This window comes from Pocillopora damicornis, chromosome 14, assembly GCF_964200805.1.
Source record: "Pocillopora damicornis chromosome 14, jaPocDami1.2, whole genome shotgun sequence".
NCBI classification, from domain to species: Eukaryota; Metazoa; Cnidaria; class Anthozoa; order Scleractinia; family Pocilloporidae; genus Pocillopora; species Pocillopora damicornis.
The window spans coordinates 10,858,985-10,875,000 of NC_142683.1; the positions used below are offsets into that span (position 1 = coordinate 10,858,985).

The 16,016-nt window shown below is 38.8% G+C and overlaps 2 protein-coding genes across 2 annotated transcripts in view; one reads left to right on the forward strand and one right to left on the reverse strand.

The window, feature by feature from the left end:
* Positions 1-16,016, reverse strand: part of LOC149034392 (uncharacterized) — a 382,461-nt gene that overhangs the window by 164,186 nt on the left and 202,259 nt on the right. The gene's annotated exons all lie outside the window — the stretch shown is intronic.
* Positions 11,436-16,016, forward strand: part of LOC149034407 (uncharacterized) — a 6,032-nt gene continuing 1,451 nt past the window's right edge. The window contains exons 1-3 of the mRNA XM_089194868.1: positions 11,436-11,747; positions 12,336-14,133; positions 14,227-15,961. Coding sequence (XP_089050994.1) covers positions 11,436-11,747; positions 12,336-14,133; positions 14,227-15,961 — 3,845 coding nt within the window. The remainder of the gene's footprint in view (positions 11,748-12,335; positions 14,134-14,226; positions 15,962-16,016) is intronic.

The window sequence follows — 16,016 nt, forward strand, 5'->3', positions numbered from 1 at the left end:
AAAAATAACAAATAGATAAGATACAGGTTTTTTTTTTCAAAGAAAACACTGCCTTGTGGACTTCTTCTGGCCCAATTTTTTTTATTTTTTCACAGTCTGGCGTTACTGACAAAGTCAAATGCCCTTGTAGGAGAAAAAGTCGTTGACTATTTTCCCGAAGAAACCGACAGTTGTTTGGCTGTGTCGGTAAATTTTTGTCAAGGTAAAGATCCATAAATTCAGTCTTCCATACTCTTTAATAGTCTTGATAAATATTTCATTTCACTAGTTTCTTGAGATTTAAAAAATCCCAGACCTTTGGAGTGCGTGACGCGAAGCTCTATCACTAAGCTAAAGACAGCTCTACCTCATAGTAAGCCATTGGTAGGTTCATATAACACACACGTCCTACATACCACTAGGCGTCGTATGAACATGTAGAAAAAGAATTGTAATGAAATAAAAATAAGGTAATAATGATAAAATTATAATAATTATAACAGTAATAGTAAAGATTGCGTAATCAACGTGGTTTCCCCATTTGATACAAAAGAAGTGAAAAAGATCAAGAAAAGGTAGAACATCATAAAAATCTAAGGGACCAGATCATTACTTATCACCCGAGGGGGGGAGGATCACGTAAATTACAACCACTGAGCAGGGAGATCATTAGAATACTGCAGGGGGGGGGGGGAATCAGGTAAATATGTGTCACATGTACAATCAAGATCGTCCGATGAAAAATTTGATAATTTATTTCATTTTGCCAAGGAACCCTCCTGATGAACTATTTCCCAAAATTACACAAAAAATCATATCGCTTTGCTTTCTTCTAAAATCTAAGGCCTGTTCCAAACGTCGTGCTACTGCCGTGCCGAACTCAAATGAATTTGGCTCGGCAGTGGCACGACGATAGCACGGCAGCGGTTTCAAACGTCGAACCTAATGCAGTCGCGCCAAATTCAAAAGACAAAACAAACCATCCATCCAGCGGTATCGCCCCATCCAAAATGGCGGAGGGAAACCTTAACGAAGAGCGCGCGAATTTTGTTTTGTTTAAGACAATTTTAAATGCCAGAAGGCAACGCAGGCGAATGCAGCAGTCCATATTGAATACTGTTATTGCAAGGAGAGGATTACTTTTGAAAGTTTTTTCATTTATTCTTCTTCTGGTTTCCCTTGACGAGAGCCAGCAAGTTACTGTATTACGATCGTGCCGGCGTTTCCAAACCCTAACCCTAAGCAATTTATTGTCACCGTCGGATTCCTCTTCTCTCAAGCTTTCGGGCAAAACGGGTAGATTTGTCTTTTTTTATTAGTGCGCATGCGTAATAGTATGCAAATAATGCAAAATCCGTTAAATTAATTTATGAATTGAGTTCGGCGCGACAGTAGCACAACGTTTGAAACCAAGTCGTGCTACTGCCGTGCGGCACGGCAAGGCCTGCCGCGCTAAGTAGTCGTGCCGAACCTAATTCAGCCGTGCCGCGCTTAATGGTTTCAAACGGCGTGCTACTGCCGTGCTTAAATCGAAATTACTATTTCATTTGAGTTCGGCACGGCAGTAGCACGACGTTTGGAACAGGCCTAAAGTTCACACTCATACAGGTAGACTGCCGTCCCTCCTCCTTCCCTTTCGTGTTATGATGAGCATTATGAGCCCTTGAATTAACTGTACTATGTATCTTTTTGACCTTTTTATAACAAAGGTCAACTTTAAAGGCATATGAAAAGTCTATACCTTTAAAGTTGACCTTTGTTATAAAAAAAGCACTCAACGAATGCGGATACCGGTACACTCTACACTACGAACCACCTACGACTAACAAACGAAAAACGGACAACGGAACAACATACTCTGGTACAACTCACCATTCAGCAAAAACGTCAGCACAAATATCGAACACAGATTCCTTGCGCTAGTAGACAAGCACTTCCCGAAAGACCACAAACTTAGAAAAATCTTTGATCGCAACACAACCAAGATCAGTTACAGCTGCATGAATAACGCCAAACAGATCATCGACAACCACAACAAATGCATTCTACATTCATCCAAACACATCAATGACACCGCAGATAACACCAACACAAAAGACATCAAAACTTGCAACTGCCGACAGAAGAACACATGGATCACGTCTTAAAGTACACACGAGTGACCACGAATGACCACAAATGACCACGAGTGACTTTTGAAAAGCGAAAAAAGATTAATCTTTAACTAAAATAAAAATAACTGATTAATTAAGAAAAAAATATGAGTGACTTTTATGGGAAACATTTGGAATTCCTGTGTAATGACGTATAAACGGTGTCGCATCGAAAACAAAGAGAACAGCTAGCTTGATATTGATATTTTGAAGTTTATATTCTAAAATGGCCGATGGATGCGTAGTTTACAACCTTTCATTGGGCGTATTTTTGTTATGAAGTTCAAAGTTTAAAAGCTCACAAAACCCCGATAAACCTGTGAGAATACACTTTATTTTTTGGAAATGAGATATTTAATTACTCTTCTCTCCAAAAATAGTGCTTAGCTTGGCCTGATGGATAGGGACTTTAATGGTATGTTAAAGAGGTTAGAACCCGCGACCTTTTGGATATCAAGTAAAACACGTCAGAAACTAAAATCAACCCGTAACTCGCATGAGAACTAATGGAACAAAATAAATCTCACAAAAATATTTTTTCCGTAAGTCATGAAGCAATTCTATCTCAGTAGGCTTTAAAATTATTTAAGGTAGTTCGTGGTTTACACTACGTGGGGTAGGTCAGAGTTTCAAATTGCATGTTCGATTTTTTTAAAAATATTCAAGACAGAATGTCAGATGCAAGTCCTGAACCATGATATAAAATCTAATGAAGATTCGCGAGCTTTTTAACCGGTAACTTGGGCATGTTCGGCTACGCAGTTTAGTGTAACTTGAATATTGCTTGACAATGAGTTGACGTGGCCTCAACATGTCCCCGGGGAACATGTCATGGGTCATAATGGGGAATAGGTCAATTGCTGCTTAAAATAAGGTCATTTTGCATGACCATTACATATATTTGCTTCCGGGTATTCTATTACTTAACATTTTGCGATGATAAACGAGATAATGTCTCAAATCACCGCTCAAATTTATAGCCGATAATCCTGTAGCATGTCCCAACTTAGAGGAATGATGTATCTTATCGCAGAGAATTCTCTATGATTATAAATTCATTCTTAAACCAACAAAACCAAATTTGGCTTACCCTTAACAATTACATGCCTCTCAGCGACTCAAGAACGCCATCTTCACCAGTAACATGTGAGACGAAAAGTTATATGGTACACTCCCCATAAATCAAGTGTCAGTGGATTAACTTGATTCACTTGAGTCGAGAGTCGTCAGTACCGCAAAGTAGTTTCCTTTGCGGAAAAACGGTCAGCCCTACAGTTCTTTTTCTTTTAATATTTCCCATGAAACTCACTGTCATATTTTTCTTATCTAATCAATTATTTTTATTCTAGTCAATGATTTTTTTTCGCTTTCTCACTCGTGGTGACTCGTGGTGACTCGTGGTCATTCGTGGTGACTCGTGGTGACTCGTGGTCACTCGTGTGTTCTTTTAGACATCTTTAATCTTTATCGAGATACTCCTGAAACAGTAATAACTATACCAGGAGGACTAATTACAAAGAATAAAATTAAATAATTTTTATACAGTTTAAGATTTAACAATGTTAGAAAAACAAAGCTTGGATAAAACAAAATAATATAATAGCGTAAAGATAAAATTAGTATGGGCTAAACCGACCTAATAAATGAAAGAGCATTTGATCTAAATATATCTATATTAACAATGTTAGAAGAGCTTAGAGATATTTTGTTCCACAAAACTACTGTCCTTGGATAAAAATAGTATTTATATATATCATTATTCACTTTCAATTGTTTGAAAGGACGACAGTTTGGAGCTCTTGATGGTCTTTCATTTGGTGTGACATCAGATGGGAGTGATATGGCAACGTGGCCCATATAGATTTTATAAAACATAGTGCCTTGTGAAAGAAGTCTTCGGTGATGGAGTGAATCCCAGCCAAGACTTTGTACCATAGGTGTAACGTGGCTATAACGCGAGTAGTCGTTAAAGACAAATCGAGCGGCTCTTCGTTGGACAGATTCAATTTTGCTTATGTTATGCTGCCTATATGGGTTCCATACAGAGGACGCATATTCGAGTTTAGGCCTTACAAGAGTACGGTATGCCGTGTCTTTAACTTTATGTCTACATCCACCCAACACTCGGCGCAAAAGACCCAGACTTGAGCTTGATATCGTGACACCAAGGTACCTTATAGAGTTAACTTTGGAGATATGCAGACCATTTAAAGTGTATTGAAACAGGTTTGGGAGCTTTTTACATGTTGTTCCAAGATGATAACATTTTTTAACGTTAAAGTTCAGTTGCCAACTTTTCGACCATGAAGATAACTGGTCCAGGTCGTTCTGTAAAGACAAGCAGTCCTGCGAACTTTGAATTTCGCTGTATAGAATACAGTCATCAGCAAAAAGACGCAAATTAGCATTTATACAGTTCGTGATATCATTTATATACAATAGAAACAACACCGGCCCCAAAATTGATCGAACACATACCCACTTAACGGGAACTGCCTCCAATCATCTCTAATCTACCAAGCCGCCATCACACGTAAGGACAACAGCACCACTGAAACATACATCGGACTGACAGAAAACGACTTCAAGACTAGATACAGAAACCACACCGCATCATTCCGACACACAAAAGACAGAAACTCTAACGAACTCAGCAAACATACCTTAAAAGAAAATAACATAAACTACTTTATTTCATTGCGCATCCTTTCATCAAGATCACCCTACAACAGCGCAAACAAAAGATGCAACCTCTGCCTCATAGAAAAATTACTCATCATCCGCAGACCCGAATTATCATCACCCAATAAACGTAATGAACTCGTGTCGTCATGCCGCCACAGAAACAAAGCGTTACTGCGTAACAATTGAACTAAGCATCGTAATTAACCGACACGCCTATTATGCAAATGCATAAGGTATATAAACGATGGTGTAAATATTCTTAACAATAAAATCCCCTGATGAGTGAGCAATCACGAAACAGGCTTGTAGGGATAAAAGTATAGTCTGTTTTTTCCCCATCGCTACATGTATCGCGTTCTACTCCTACGTAGCGAGCACTGCAAAACGAAAAAAATCAATACACAGACTTCCTATATATATATATGTATATATATATATATATATATATATATATATATATAACTAACTGCAGACAGTACTGTTTCGGCCTTCTGGGCCTCATCAGTGCAGTGCTAATGCTAGGATGGAGGTAAGGTCATATAGCCACCCCAAGTGATCTCACACCTGTGGTATCATCTAAGCCATGCCAGAGTGCTCAAACTAGAAAAACTAGTGAGCATGCATTATGCTAGCAGCAATGACTCATCCTAGTAGAGTGCTCAATTTGGACATGAAAGCAAAGCTTTGTATGCCAAAGAGCTATATAACTATTTTGTATGCCAAGGAGCTATATATATATATATATATATATATATATATATATATATAAATATATATATATATATACACATCAAATTATATATGATCTTGTAGCTTTATCATCGCACTTTATCTCCTCAAATTTTCTTTTTTCGAAAAGAAAGAGTTTCGGCCATTTTGACGGCTATGGTTTAGTTGGACATTTTCAATCCGTGTCTCCTCCAAGTTCAGCCATCCGTTTTCTCCGCTGTTTTATTTTCACCTCGTTATTTTTTGTCAGCTCTGTAAAGCAATTTCCATCTACTTAAAGGAAATTCTTTGCACCATAAAAAGGACTCACAATGGCGTAACGCACTTTCTTAGGTAACGCAACTTTAAGACGATGGTGAATTCCCTTTTGGAGCCTTTGGAAGACCGATGTAAATAAGCTGAAGGTTTCAAGAGGTACACCTCCCACCCTGATCAGACTGAAGGTGGAGTTCTTTCCCCTGGGCTATCAGTTGAGTCAAGTAATCAACAGAGTATCCAGACCACGTGGTTGGAGGGGAGAGCCTTCAATTTCTGCCCTTCAGAGGTGAGCTGAGATTCGCCACTTGTAATCTAACTAAAATAGACATATGCTGCTGATTCTAATTCTAAAGTTGGCTGCTTCACTTTACAAAGCAACAAAGCATTCAAAGTTAAATTCGTGGTAAGTACGATGTTTCATCATTCGAATGGGCCATATTATCAATTTTACAATACGTATTTCGACGCCTTTGTAATTAGAGCTATCCTTACAAAGACATTTGATAATGAAATGATTGATATAAGAAACATTATGACTTGCCATAAAGGAACGAAGTTCTGCAAAAATTATCTTTATTATTTAGATCATTTTATATTTCAAGGATTAAAAATCTTTTTCATGTTAAAAATTAGAGGCCATTTAACTCAGTAGTTCTGCCGTTTTGAATCAAATTCGTTTCATTAATTAATGTCGAACGACTGGGTAAACGATCAAGACGCTTGTGCCAAAAGTTCCCTAGAGGTTTACAAATGTAAAATGTCACTACGTTTTGATTTTCCGTTCTTTGTTAGTTATCTTTGGTAAAACAAGGTTCAAATCAGTTTAGAAAGACGGAAAAAGTAATGTTGTTTGCGATACCATCGTAAGAAATGTGTAAAATATGGCCATCCGAAATTTAAATATTTCTATGAAAATTTTCGGCATGTCCGAAGCCATTAATCTTTCTGTAAAAAATGTTGGTTTAGTTACGTCTAATGTTTCTGCCCTCGCTGCCGTGAGTCGCATGAAGCTTTTCAGTGTCGATGGTAGCATAGCGTAGATGTATATACAAATCGCACACCGAATTAAATTTCATATCAATTCAAGGCGGGAAACTCTGTTTGCGCGTTTAATTCATGGAGAAGATGGAAAGCGATGGATGTTGAGTTTCTTTAACGGCCATTCTTTTTTTTTTTTATCAAATTGAACTTAATCTTTACTCTTGTCATCCGTTGTTCCCTCTTTGTTTTAAAAACTTATTTATTCTTTTTATCTATCAAGGTTTCACGTCTTCCTTACAACAGCTATTTGCATATATCTTTGTTTAGCAGAGAACGTTTTATTTCAGTTTCTTATAGTTGGTTTTATTAGTCACACGATCAGAATACTTGTCACGACACTTTAGAAGGTGAACAGTAAAAGGTATCGATTTAGAAATAATATTTTCTCGCTTTACAAACTGAAATGTTTTGCAATGAACACTCGATGGCAGAGGATTTTTTGTAACCTCGAAAAAATCTTAGATTTTGGTAAAATTTGTTAATGAAAAATGTTTGTCTTAAACTTGTAATAGTCTAGAAAATAAAACGGTTTATCCAATGAACACTCGATGGCAGAGGAATTTTTATAACCTCGAAAAAATCTTAGATTTTGGTAAAATTTGTTAATGAAAAATGTTTGTCTTAAACTTGTAATAGTCTAGAAAATAAAACGGTTTATCCAACATGAAGCCCTTGTCTTCCATGATCTAATTTCTAACTATCCTTTTAAAGTGCTATGATGTTATTGTGAATGATTTAAGAGAATACAGTATTACATCAAGAAAAACCAACTTTTGATATTAGTTGAATAGTTTTTTTAAAAGTCAGTCTGGGAGTGACAGAATGAGATTAAAGATGGAATATTTTCTCTGTATTTGTATGGAAAAACTGTAGAAGGTTTCCCGATTTAGATTTTTTTTTCACACTGGCTGTCGTTATCATCCTTTTTAACTCGTGAATTGCGCGCATGCGCAAGAGCGATTTGTAGATACGATGTGGGGGAATGGCACTCGCTCTCTCGATTGGTCGATTCCTGTAAATACTAGATGGCTTATTATAATTAAGCAGAAGCAAAGCGCGCGCATTAAGTGCAAAAATAAATTATTCAAACCGTGCGTTCGGTCAAGACAATAATATGCAATGATATCTTCACATCTTTAAGGCACAAAAAAGTCCGGCTAAACAGTTCAATGAATTGTTCAGTCTGTGTCCGAATCACTTTCGATGAAATAGAATCGTCGTTTCCGAGGTTTAACCACGTTTTTTTTTAATTTCGGCGTTGGATCGCTCGAGCAAAGTGTTAAGCTGGGTCGGCTCGTAATTTCCATTTCATTGGCAATTCCCTTCGATTTTAGGCTTCTGAGTGCATTTGATAGTTTTTGCTAGCAATAAACAAACGAAATGGCGACCTTTGTTGCTAGAATAGTGGTGGGGTGAAAAAGAAGCGAATGATAATCTTAAAAGAGTTTTTTTTTTTCGTTTTAGTTTCAACAAGCGGCGCCAGCGACTGGCAGGCATGCAAGGATTCACACTGAAATAACAGAACAACCTTCGTTTTTCATAAAATTGTAATTTACAATCCTTGAACTTTAAAACAATCCGAAGATTCATTGAAAATGAAAGCGAAGCGCTCGGAGTTTACAGATGTTCAAAACCTTTTTCTGTTATGGCGTGAGATTGCGGACAAAATTGATAATTACGTTTCGTCGCGTGTGTTTTTCCTGTGTGAAGCCACAAAAGATGCCGGCGACTGACGAAATTACAAGTTAACACGAAAATCATATAACACCTAAACAAAAAATTTTAGCTTCCGATTTTCAGTTAATTTTTAAAGAACAAATTTCTTTTAAGTTTCAAGACAATTTGAAGATTCAACATACATATAACGTACTAAAATACGAAAGTTATACACCACAAAATTGATAAATAGGCCTGAAATGAAATTCTATCTTGTTATTGATTATACGTTGCCTAGCACGTGACTTAAATCTACCCAGGCGGAGATCCAAAATGACAGTGGCAGGCTTGGCTTAGTTATATCACTCAAAACTCGTTCCCGTTTGTCTCATTTGATAAAGAGGGAATTGTTAATGTTTTCATTAAGACAGTATTGCCTTGATTTTCTAATATTTACAATGATAGACAGTAAATTTCACTTTTCACCCACATTTACTTCCAACCTTTTCTTTTGAAACAAAAATGATAGACGTTTAAAACACATGACATCATCCACCCTTGTCAAATGTAATAGCATGATCGTTTCAATTGTAATGCCTTCTTATCCCAACGTTACTTTGTTTCTTTGCTACATTAGCGAACACTGAACTACTGCTCGTACTCTAGATATGACAATCAACCACAAAATTCCCTAAACCAGATAACATTAAACATAACCCAAAAATCATGTGTCAATTCACGAGTTTGCTCACAGCGCACTTTGATTTTCAGCAAAAGCATCATTTCAGTTTCTGGTTTTTCCTTGTTTCTAAGTGTTCTCAGAATACTAAACAAGACATTCTTCTTTGTGCGAGGGTAAGACGCCAAATGAGAAATTTTTTTTTTCCTTTCCCGTAACATAACACCTATAAGTTGATCAGTCTGTTTCCTCTCACCACTTGGTTATTGTAAGGTATCTTGATATTAAAAGAAGAAACTACATTTCATCATTTCTGTAACGGCGCAAAATGGTGGTGGTGTAGATGAATATCCCTGGATCAATGAAAGATGTTTTGATTTGCCTCGATCCAGAATCAGATAAAAGTACAGTAGAATTTAGTAAAGAGCAAGAGATTATAGGTAAAGTAAGTGACTGGATTTTGAAAGTCAATCTGATAGCTTTGCCGGGTATGATACTACAATGAAATTCAGAAATATTAAAGACAATTGAAAGTTTTTCGTGACTGCAGGAGTTATCAAAATAGATCACTCAAGTAAAACAAGAAAACCTTCTCGCATGTTGACCATCCTGGCTGCGCAGGTGAAAAATATCAACATTGGTAAAAGTATCATAACCGAAATTTTATAATCTCTTGCCATAACGTATGAGAATGATTTTAAAATAATTGATTTTATATTCAGGTAAGCAAAATACTACAAAAAATTACCAAAAAATGAAAAATCTATCTCGTTTAATTTTTCTGTTGTTGAAGGTTTATATGTACTGTATTCTTTCAAGCAATTTTCAATTCTAAGTAGAAAATCTAATCCGGTAAAAATCTTTCCGATTTAAGCCACTCACTCGGCTGAAGCGAGTGATAGGGGGGTGCATGAGAACGATAAAGCGGATGTGCACGAGGTATGAGAAAGAAGAACCTAGCTCCTTCATAGTCCTACAATAATTATTCAGCCACTTCCCGTCCACTATGAAAGAAGAGACAGCATGTACTTTTATCTTCTCTCCTGATAGAAATCTCAGATATAGGAATTTTTAGCGGGTTTCGGTTCTCAGGGCATAAACATATCTGATCGGAGGTAGAGATTTACTGATTTCAAGCAATCATCCTTGTGTCTTATTGATTATCCTTTATTCTTGATTACGGTACTTGGAAACGTAAAAACTGAAAGGTAATTTACGGCGTAACATGCCATTAGGAGCGCATAAAAACTATATATAACATGAGCTGTTGTGCGATCACTCGTACACATAGGGTGTACACGATAATACTATTTAGAATTAATTCACGCAATAACCAAGATGACAAACATAATCCGAAAACATGCAAATAAAAATTATGAAAGCGAAATCATACCTCTTTTCTCCGGTAAAATTCTTATTATTTTTTTGCCTCAAATCTTGTGACTTTTATCTTAATCAACTGCGTCCGAGAACAAAAGCATATTCTCTGATTTCATCGAACTTATGACACTTAACTCAAAACGGAAATTACATAGTCGACGATTATGGAATCATAGCTAATCATTACAGGATCCTTCAGGAAAAGTAAAAACTAAAACCTACGAATGACATAAATGCCATCGATTGAAATTAGAAGTCTGAGGAAATCTTCTTCCTGAGCAAAAAGCGTTATTCAGGAAAGCTCTTTACTGTCCCAGCTGCCAGGCAGGTACAGCGAGTTGCAGAGGCGTGAATGAAGTTACAACACGCGTAAGACGCTCGAGACGCATCGTGTAGAATACACCCACTAACATGGTCCCGTTCTATTCTGTCCTACAATTGTCTATTCAGTAGAACTTCCAGAAACAATAATGATGATGAAAATTCTTCATATTTAACGTCGTTTAATTTGTTACACAAACACCAATTTAACAATGCTTTGAGTTGAATTTTAATGTCAACGGTTAACGGTGCTAATTTTGATTCACTCTCTAATGAACTCAAGTGGAAGTCACTTTCCAAACAGAGGATTGCGACCAGATTCAGTTCTAATTAATTGTGCGGCATATAAAACATAAATAATCAGTAAGTTGAACGCAAGCATAACACGATTAATGGATTAACCGATGATCAATTGGTTAAAGAATTTGATGGAGCTTGTTTTGAATAAAATAAAGAGAAGGAATGAAGCGCTTAGACATTTATCGAAAGTCTTAATTTTGTTGATTCTTTTCTCACGGTTGGGGAAATTCTTTTAACATTCAGGACATGACGTAATGAATAACGCAGCAGAAATCCTAAAATCAGTCCAAATTGGTTTAGATATCGCCATATTTCTTCTCAACACTGATCGTGGCCTACAAGCGACCGAGTTATGTAATGAATGTTTATTTCTACTTCACAAACTTGACTCTGGTATTGACCTTGAACATGATGTCTCTGATATATTATTCAATGTGTACTACACCACCTCTGGTTACACAAATGCAGCACGATGCACCACAAAACTTATTGACAAGTTTTTTCTCGCCGGAAAACTAACCATTCAACTGGGAAACAAATACAAAGCAAAATGTTGGTTTGCAGAGGCAAAGCAACTTTGTAAAAGCACTCTTACCATCATGAAAACTATTGGCCATAGACGAGAAGAGGCAGTGGCTTACCAAAGACTTGGATCTCTTTGTTGGATGCTCAGCGAATATCAGAAAGCGAAAGAATATTACGAGAAAACAACTGCCATCGCGATAGAAATCGGTGACAGAAATGGAGAAGGTACAACATACGGGAGCCTCGGAAATGTGTTTCAATCCCTTGGCGAATATCAGAAGGCGAAAGAATATTACGAGAAAGCAATTGCTATCGCGATGGAAATCGGCGACAGAAATGAAAAAGGAAAAATTTACGGGAGCCTCGGAAATGTGTTTCAATCCCTTGGCGAATATCGGAAGGCGAAAGAATATTACGAGATAGCAATTGCCATCCTGATAGAAATCGGCAACAGATATGGAGAAGGGGAAACATACGGGAGCCTCGGAAATGTGTTTCAATCCCTTGGCGAATATCAGAAGGCGAAAGAATATTACGAGAAAGCAATTGCCATCACGATAGAAATCGGCGACAGATATGGAGAAGGTAAAACATACGGGAGCCTCGGAAATGTGTTTCAATCCCTTGGCGAATATCAGAAGGCGAAAGAATATCACGAGAAAGCACTTGCCATCGCGATAGAAATCGGTGACAGAAATGGAGAAGGAACAACATACGGGAGTCTCGGAAATGTGTTTCAATCCCTTGGCGAATATCAGAAGGCGAAAGAATATTACGAGAAAGCAATTACCATCGCGAAAGAAATCGGCGACAGAAGCAGAGAAGGAAGAACATACGGGAGCCTCGGAGCTGTGTTTCAATCTCTTGGCGAATATCAGAAGGCGAAAGAATATCACGAGAAAGCACTTGCCAACGCGATAGAAATCGGCGACAGAAATGGAGAAGGAACAACATACAGGAGCCTCGGAAATGTGTTTCAATCCCTTGGCGAATATCAGAAGGCGAAAGAATATCACAAGAAAGCACTTGCCATCGCGATAGAAATCGGCGACAGAAATGGAGAAGGAACAACATACAGGAGCCTCGGAAATGTGTTTCAATCCCTTGGCGAATATCAGACGGCGAAAGAATATCACGAAAAAGCACTTGCCATCGCGATAGAAATCGGCAACAGAAATGGAGAAGGAACAACATACAGGAGCCTCGGAAATGTGTTTCAATCCCTTGGCGAATATCAGAAGGCGAAAGAATATTACGAGAAAGCTATTGCCATCGGGATAGAAATCGGCGACAGAAATGGAGAAGGAACTGCATACGGGAGCCTCGGAAATGTGTTTCAATCCCTTGGAGAATATCAGAAGGCGAAAGAATATCACGAGAAAGCTATTGCCATCGCGATAGAAATCGGCAACAGAAATGGAGAAGGAACAACATACGGGAGCCTAGGAGATGTGTTTCAATCCCTTGGTGAATATCAGAAGGCGAAAGAATATCACGAGAAAGCACTTGCCATCGCGATAGAACTCGGCGACAGAAATGAAGAAGGAACAACATACGGGGGCCTCGGAAATGTGTTTCAATCCCTTGGCGAATATCAGAAGGCGAAAGAATATTACGAGAAAGCACTTGCCATCGCGATAGAAATCGGCAACAGAAATGGAGAAGGAACAACATGCGGGGGCCTCGGAAATGTGTTTCAATCCCTTGGCGAATATCAGAAGGCGAAAGAATATCACGAGATAGCAGTTGCCATCGCGATAGAAATCGGCGACAGAAATGGAAGAGGAGGAACATACGGGAAACTCGGAAATGTGTTTCAATCCCTTGGTGAATATCAGAAGGCGAAAGAATATTACGAGAAAGCACTCGCCATCGCGATAGAAATCGGTGACAGAAATGGAGAAGGAGCAGCATATGGGAACCTTGGAAATGTGTTTCAATTCCTTGGTGAATATCAGAAGGCGAAAGAATATTACGAGAAGGCACTTGCCATCGCGATAGAAATCGGTGACAGAAATGGAGAAGGAACAACATACGGGAACCTCGGAAATGTGTTTCAATCCCTTGGCGAATATCAGAAGGCGAAAGAATATCACGAGAAAGCACTTGCCATCGCGATAGAAATCGGCGACAGAAATGGAGAAGGAACAACATACGGGAGCCTCGGAAATGTGTTTCAATCCCTTGGTGAATATCTGAAGGCGAAAGAATATTGCGAGAAAGCACTTGCCATCGCGAAAGAAATCGGCGACAGAAATGGAGAAGGAACAACATACGGGAACCTCGGAAATGTGTTTCTATCCGTTGGCGAATATGAGAAGGCGAGAGAATATCACGAGAAAACAGTTGCAATCGCAAAAAGAATGGGAGACAGAGGAAACGAATGTTCTGGATACTTAGCCCTCGGATGTTTTTATAGCCAGCTTCGTAAATATCGTCAAGCTAAAGAAAAGTTCGAGAAAGCATTGAGCATTAGTACAGCAACTGGAAAAAGAGGAGTAGAAGCAGGTGCTTTCACAGGTTTGGCAAACGTGTTCGCTTTTATCAATGACAATCAGAAAGCAAAAGAATTCTATCAGAAGGCGCTCACCATCAGCAAGGAATGTGGCGATAAACCTCTTGAAGGACAAATTTACTTCCTGCTTGGAAATCTATGCAGATCGCTTGGTGAATGTGACGAGGCAGAAGATTATTTAGAGAAGGCTCGCTTCATGAGCAGTAGAATCGGAGACATAATAACTGAGTTTCGAAGCCTTCTCTACATCACACTGTTAAAGGTATCGCAATCAGTGGTTGTGGAAGCAAAGGAATATCTCCTTCGATGTATTGGACAATATGAACAATTGAGGAGTTTTCTTAAAGGAAACCAAGAGTTTGAAATGTCTCTGTTAGAGGTGCACGGTTCTTTTCTCTACCAATTCCTCGTTGACTTGCTTTGCAACGCAGGCCAATTTCAAGACGCTCTTTATGTTGCGGAGCTGGAACGAGCGAGAGTCCTCGTAGAATGCATGGCAGAGAACTTCTCCGTTGAAAGCCACATTTCAGCTGATCCACGATTATGGTTCGGGATTGAAAACATCGCGAAAAAGGAGAGTAACTGTGTCATTTTGTACATTTTGTATTATGAGAGACGAGTTTGTCTCTGGGTTTTGAAAGAAAATGGAGACATTGCCTTTCGAGTCACCGACCAAGTGAAAGACAGCACTCTCATTCCTGAGAAAGTTTGCAACGTGGAGGGAATTTTCAAAAAGAGCGCCGCCAGCTTTGGCGTTTTACCCACAGCGAATTGCAAAGGTCGATCTTTGGATGGCAACGTAACAGCATCTCTTTTTGAAGAGAGCCGAGGAACTTTGCGCGATGACAAAAGAATAGAAACCTATAGAATTCATCATTTGTGTTACAAATGGATCATCGCTCCTGTGGTAGATTTACTTACAGAGCCTGAAATCATCATTGTGCCGTATCGTTTCTCGTATCGAGTCCCATTTGCTGCCTTGCGTGATGGAGCAGCCGGGAAGTATCTATCAGAGACTTACAGAATCCGTATCATCCCTTCCCTAACGACCCTCCGGCTCATTCAAGATTGTCCAGCGGATTATCACAGTGAAACTGGTGCACTTGTAGTGGGTGATCCTACGGTTGGCAAGGTGTATTACAATGGACGTGTCGTTAACTTTGTACCATTGTCCGGTACTAGAAAGGAAGCAGAGATGGTTGGTCGACTGTTGGGAGTTCAGCCTTTGTTAGGAGAGTCTGCAACTAAGCAGGCAGTGCTTCAAGCGATACCTTCAGTGAGTCTCATACATGTTGCCGCACATGGAAATGCCGAAAGAGGAGAGATTGCCCTGTCGCCTAAATGTCCTAAATGTACCACCCACAGTTTTCCACAAGAAGAAGACTACCTCTTGACAATGTCCGACATTTCCGGAACTCAAGTGCGAGCAAAACTGGTTGTATTGAGCTGTTGTCACAGTGCGCGTGGATTGGTCATTGCCGAAGGAGTTCTTGGAATCGCTCGTGCATTCTTAGCATCCGGTGCACGTTCAGTGTTGGTAGCATCGTGGGCCATAGATGACGAAGCAACGGTGCAGCTCATGAATCAGTTCTACAAGCACCTTGTTCGTGGAGAAAGTGCCAGTGAATCTCTTCACCAGGCCGTAAAATGGTTGAGAAGCAAGGGCTTTCCCAAACCTAATCAATGGGCTCCATTTATGCTGATGGGAGACAACGTGACGTTGGATTTTACATACATCGGGTAGGTCTAGTTCTGATAAGAAATTTCCATTAGCTACCTTACGTTACCCAACATT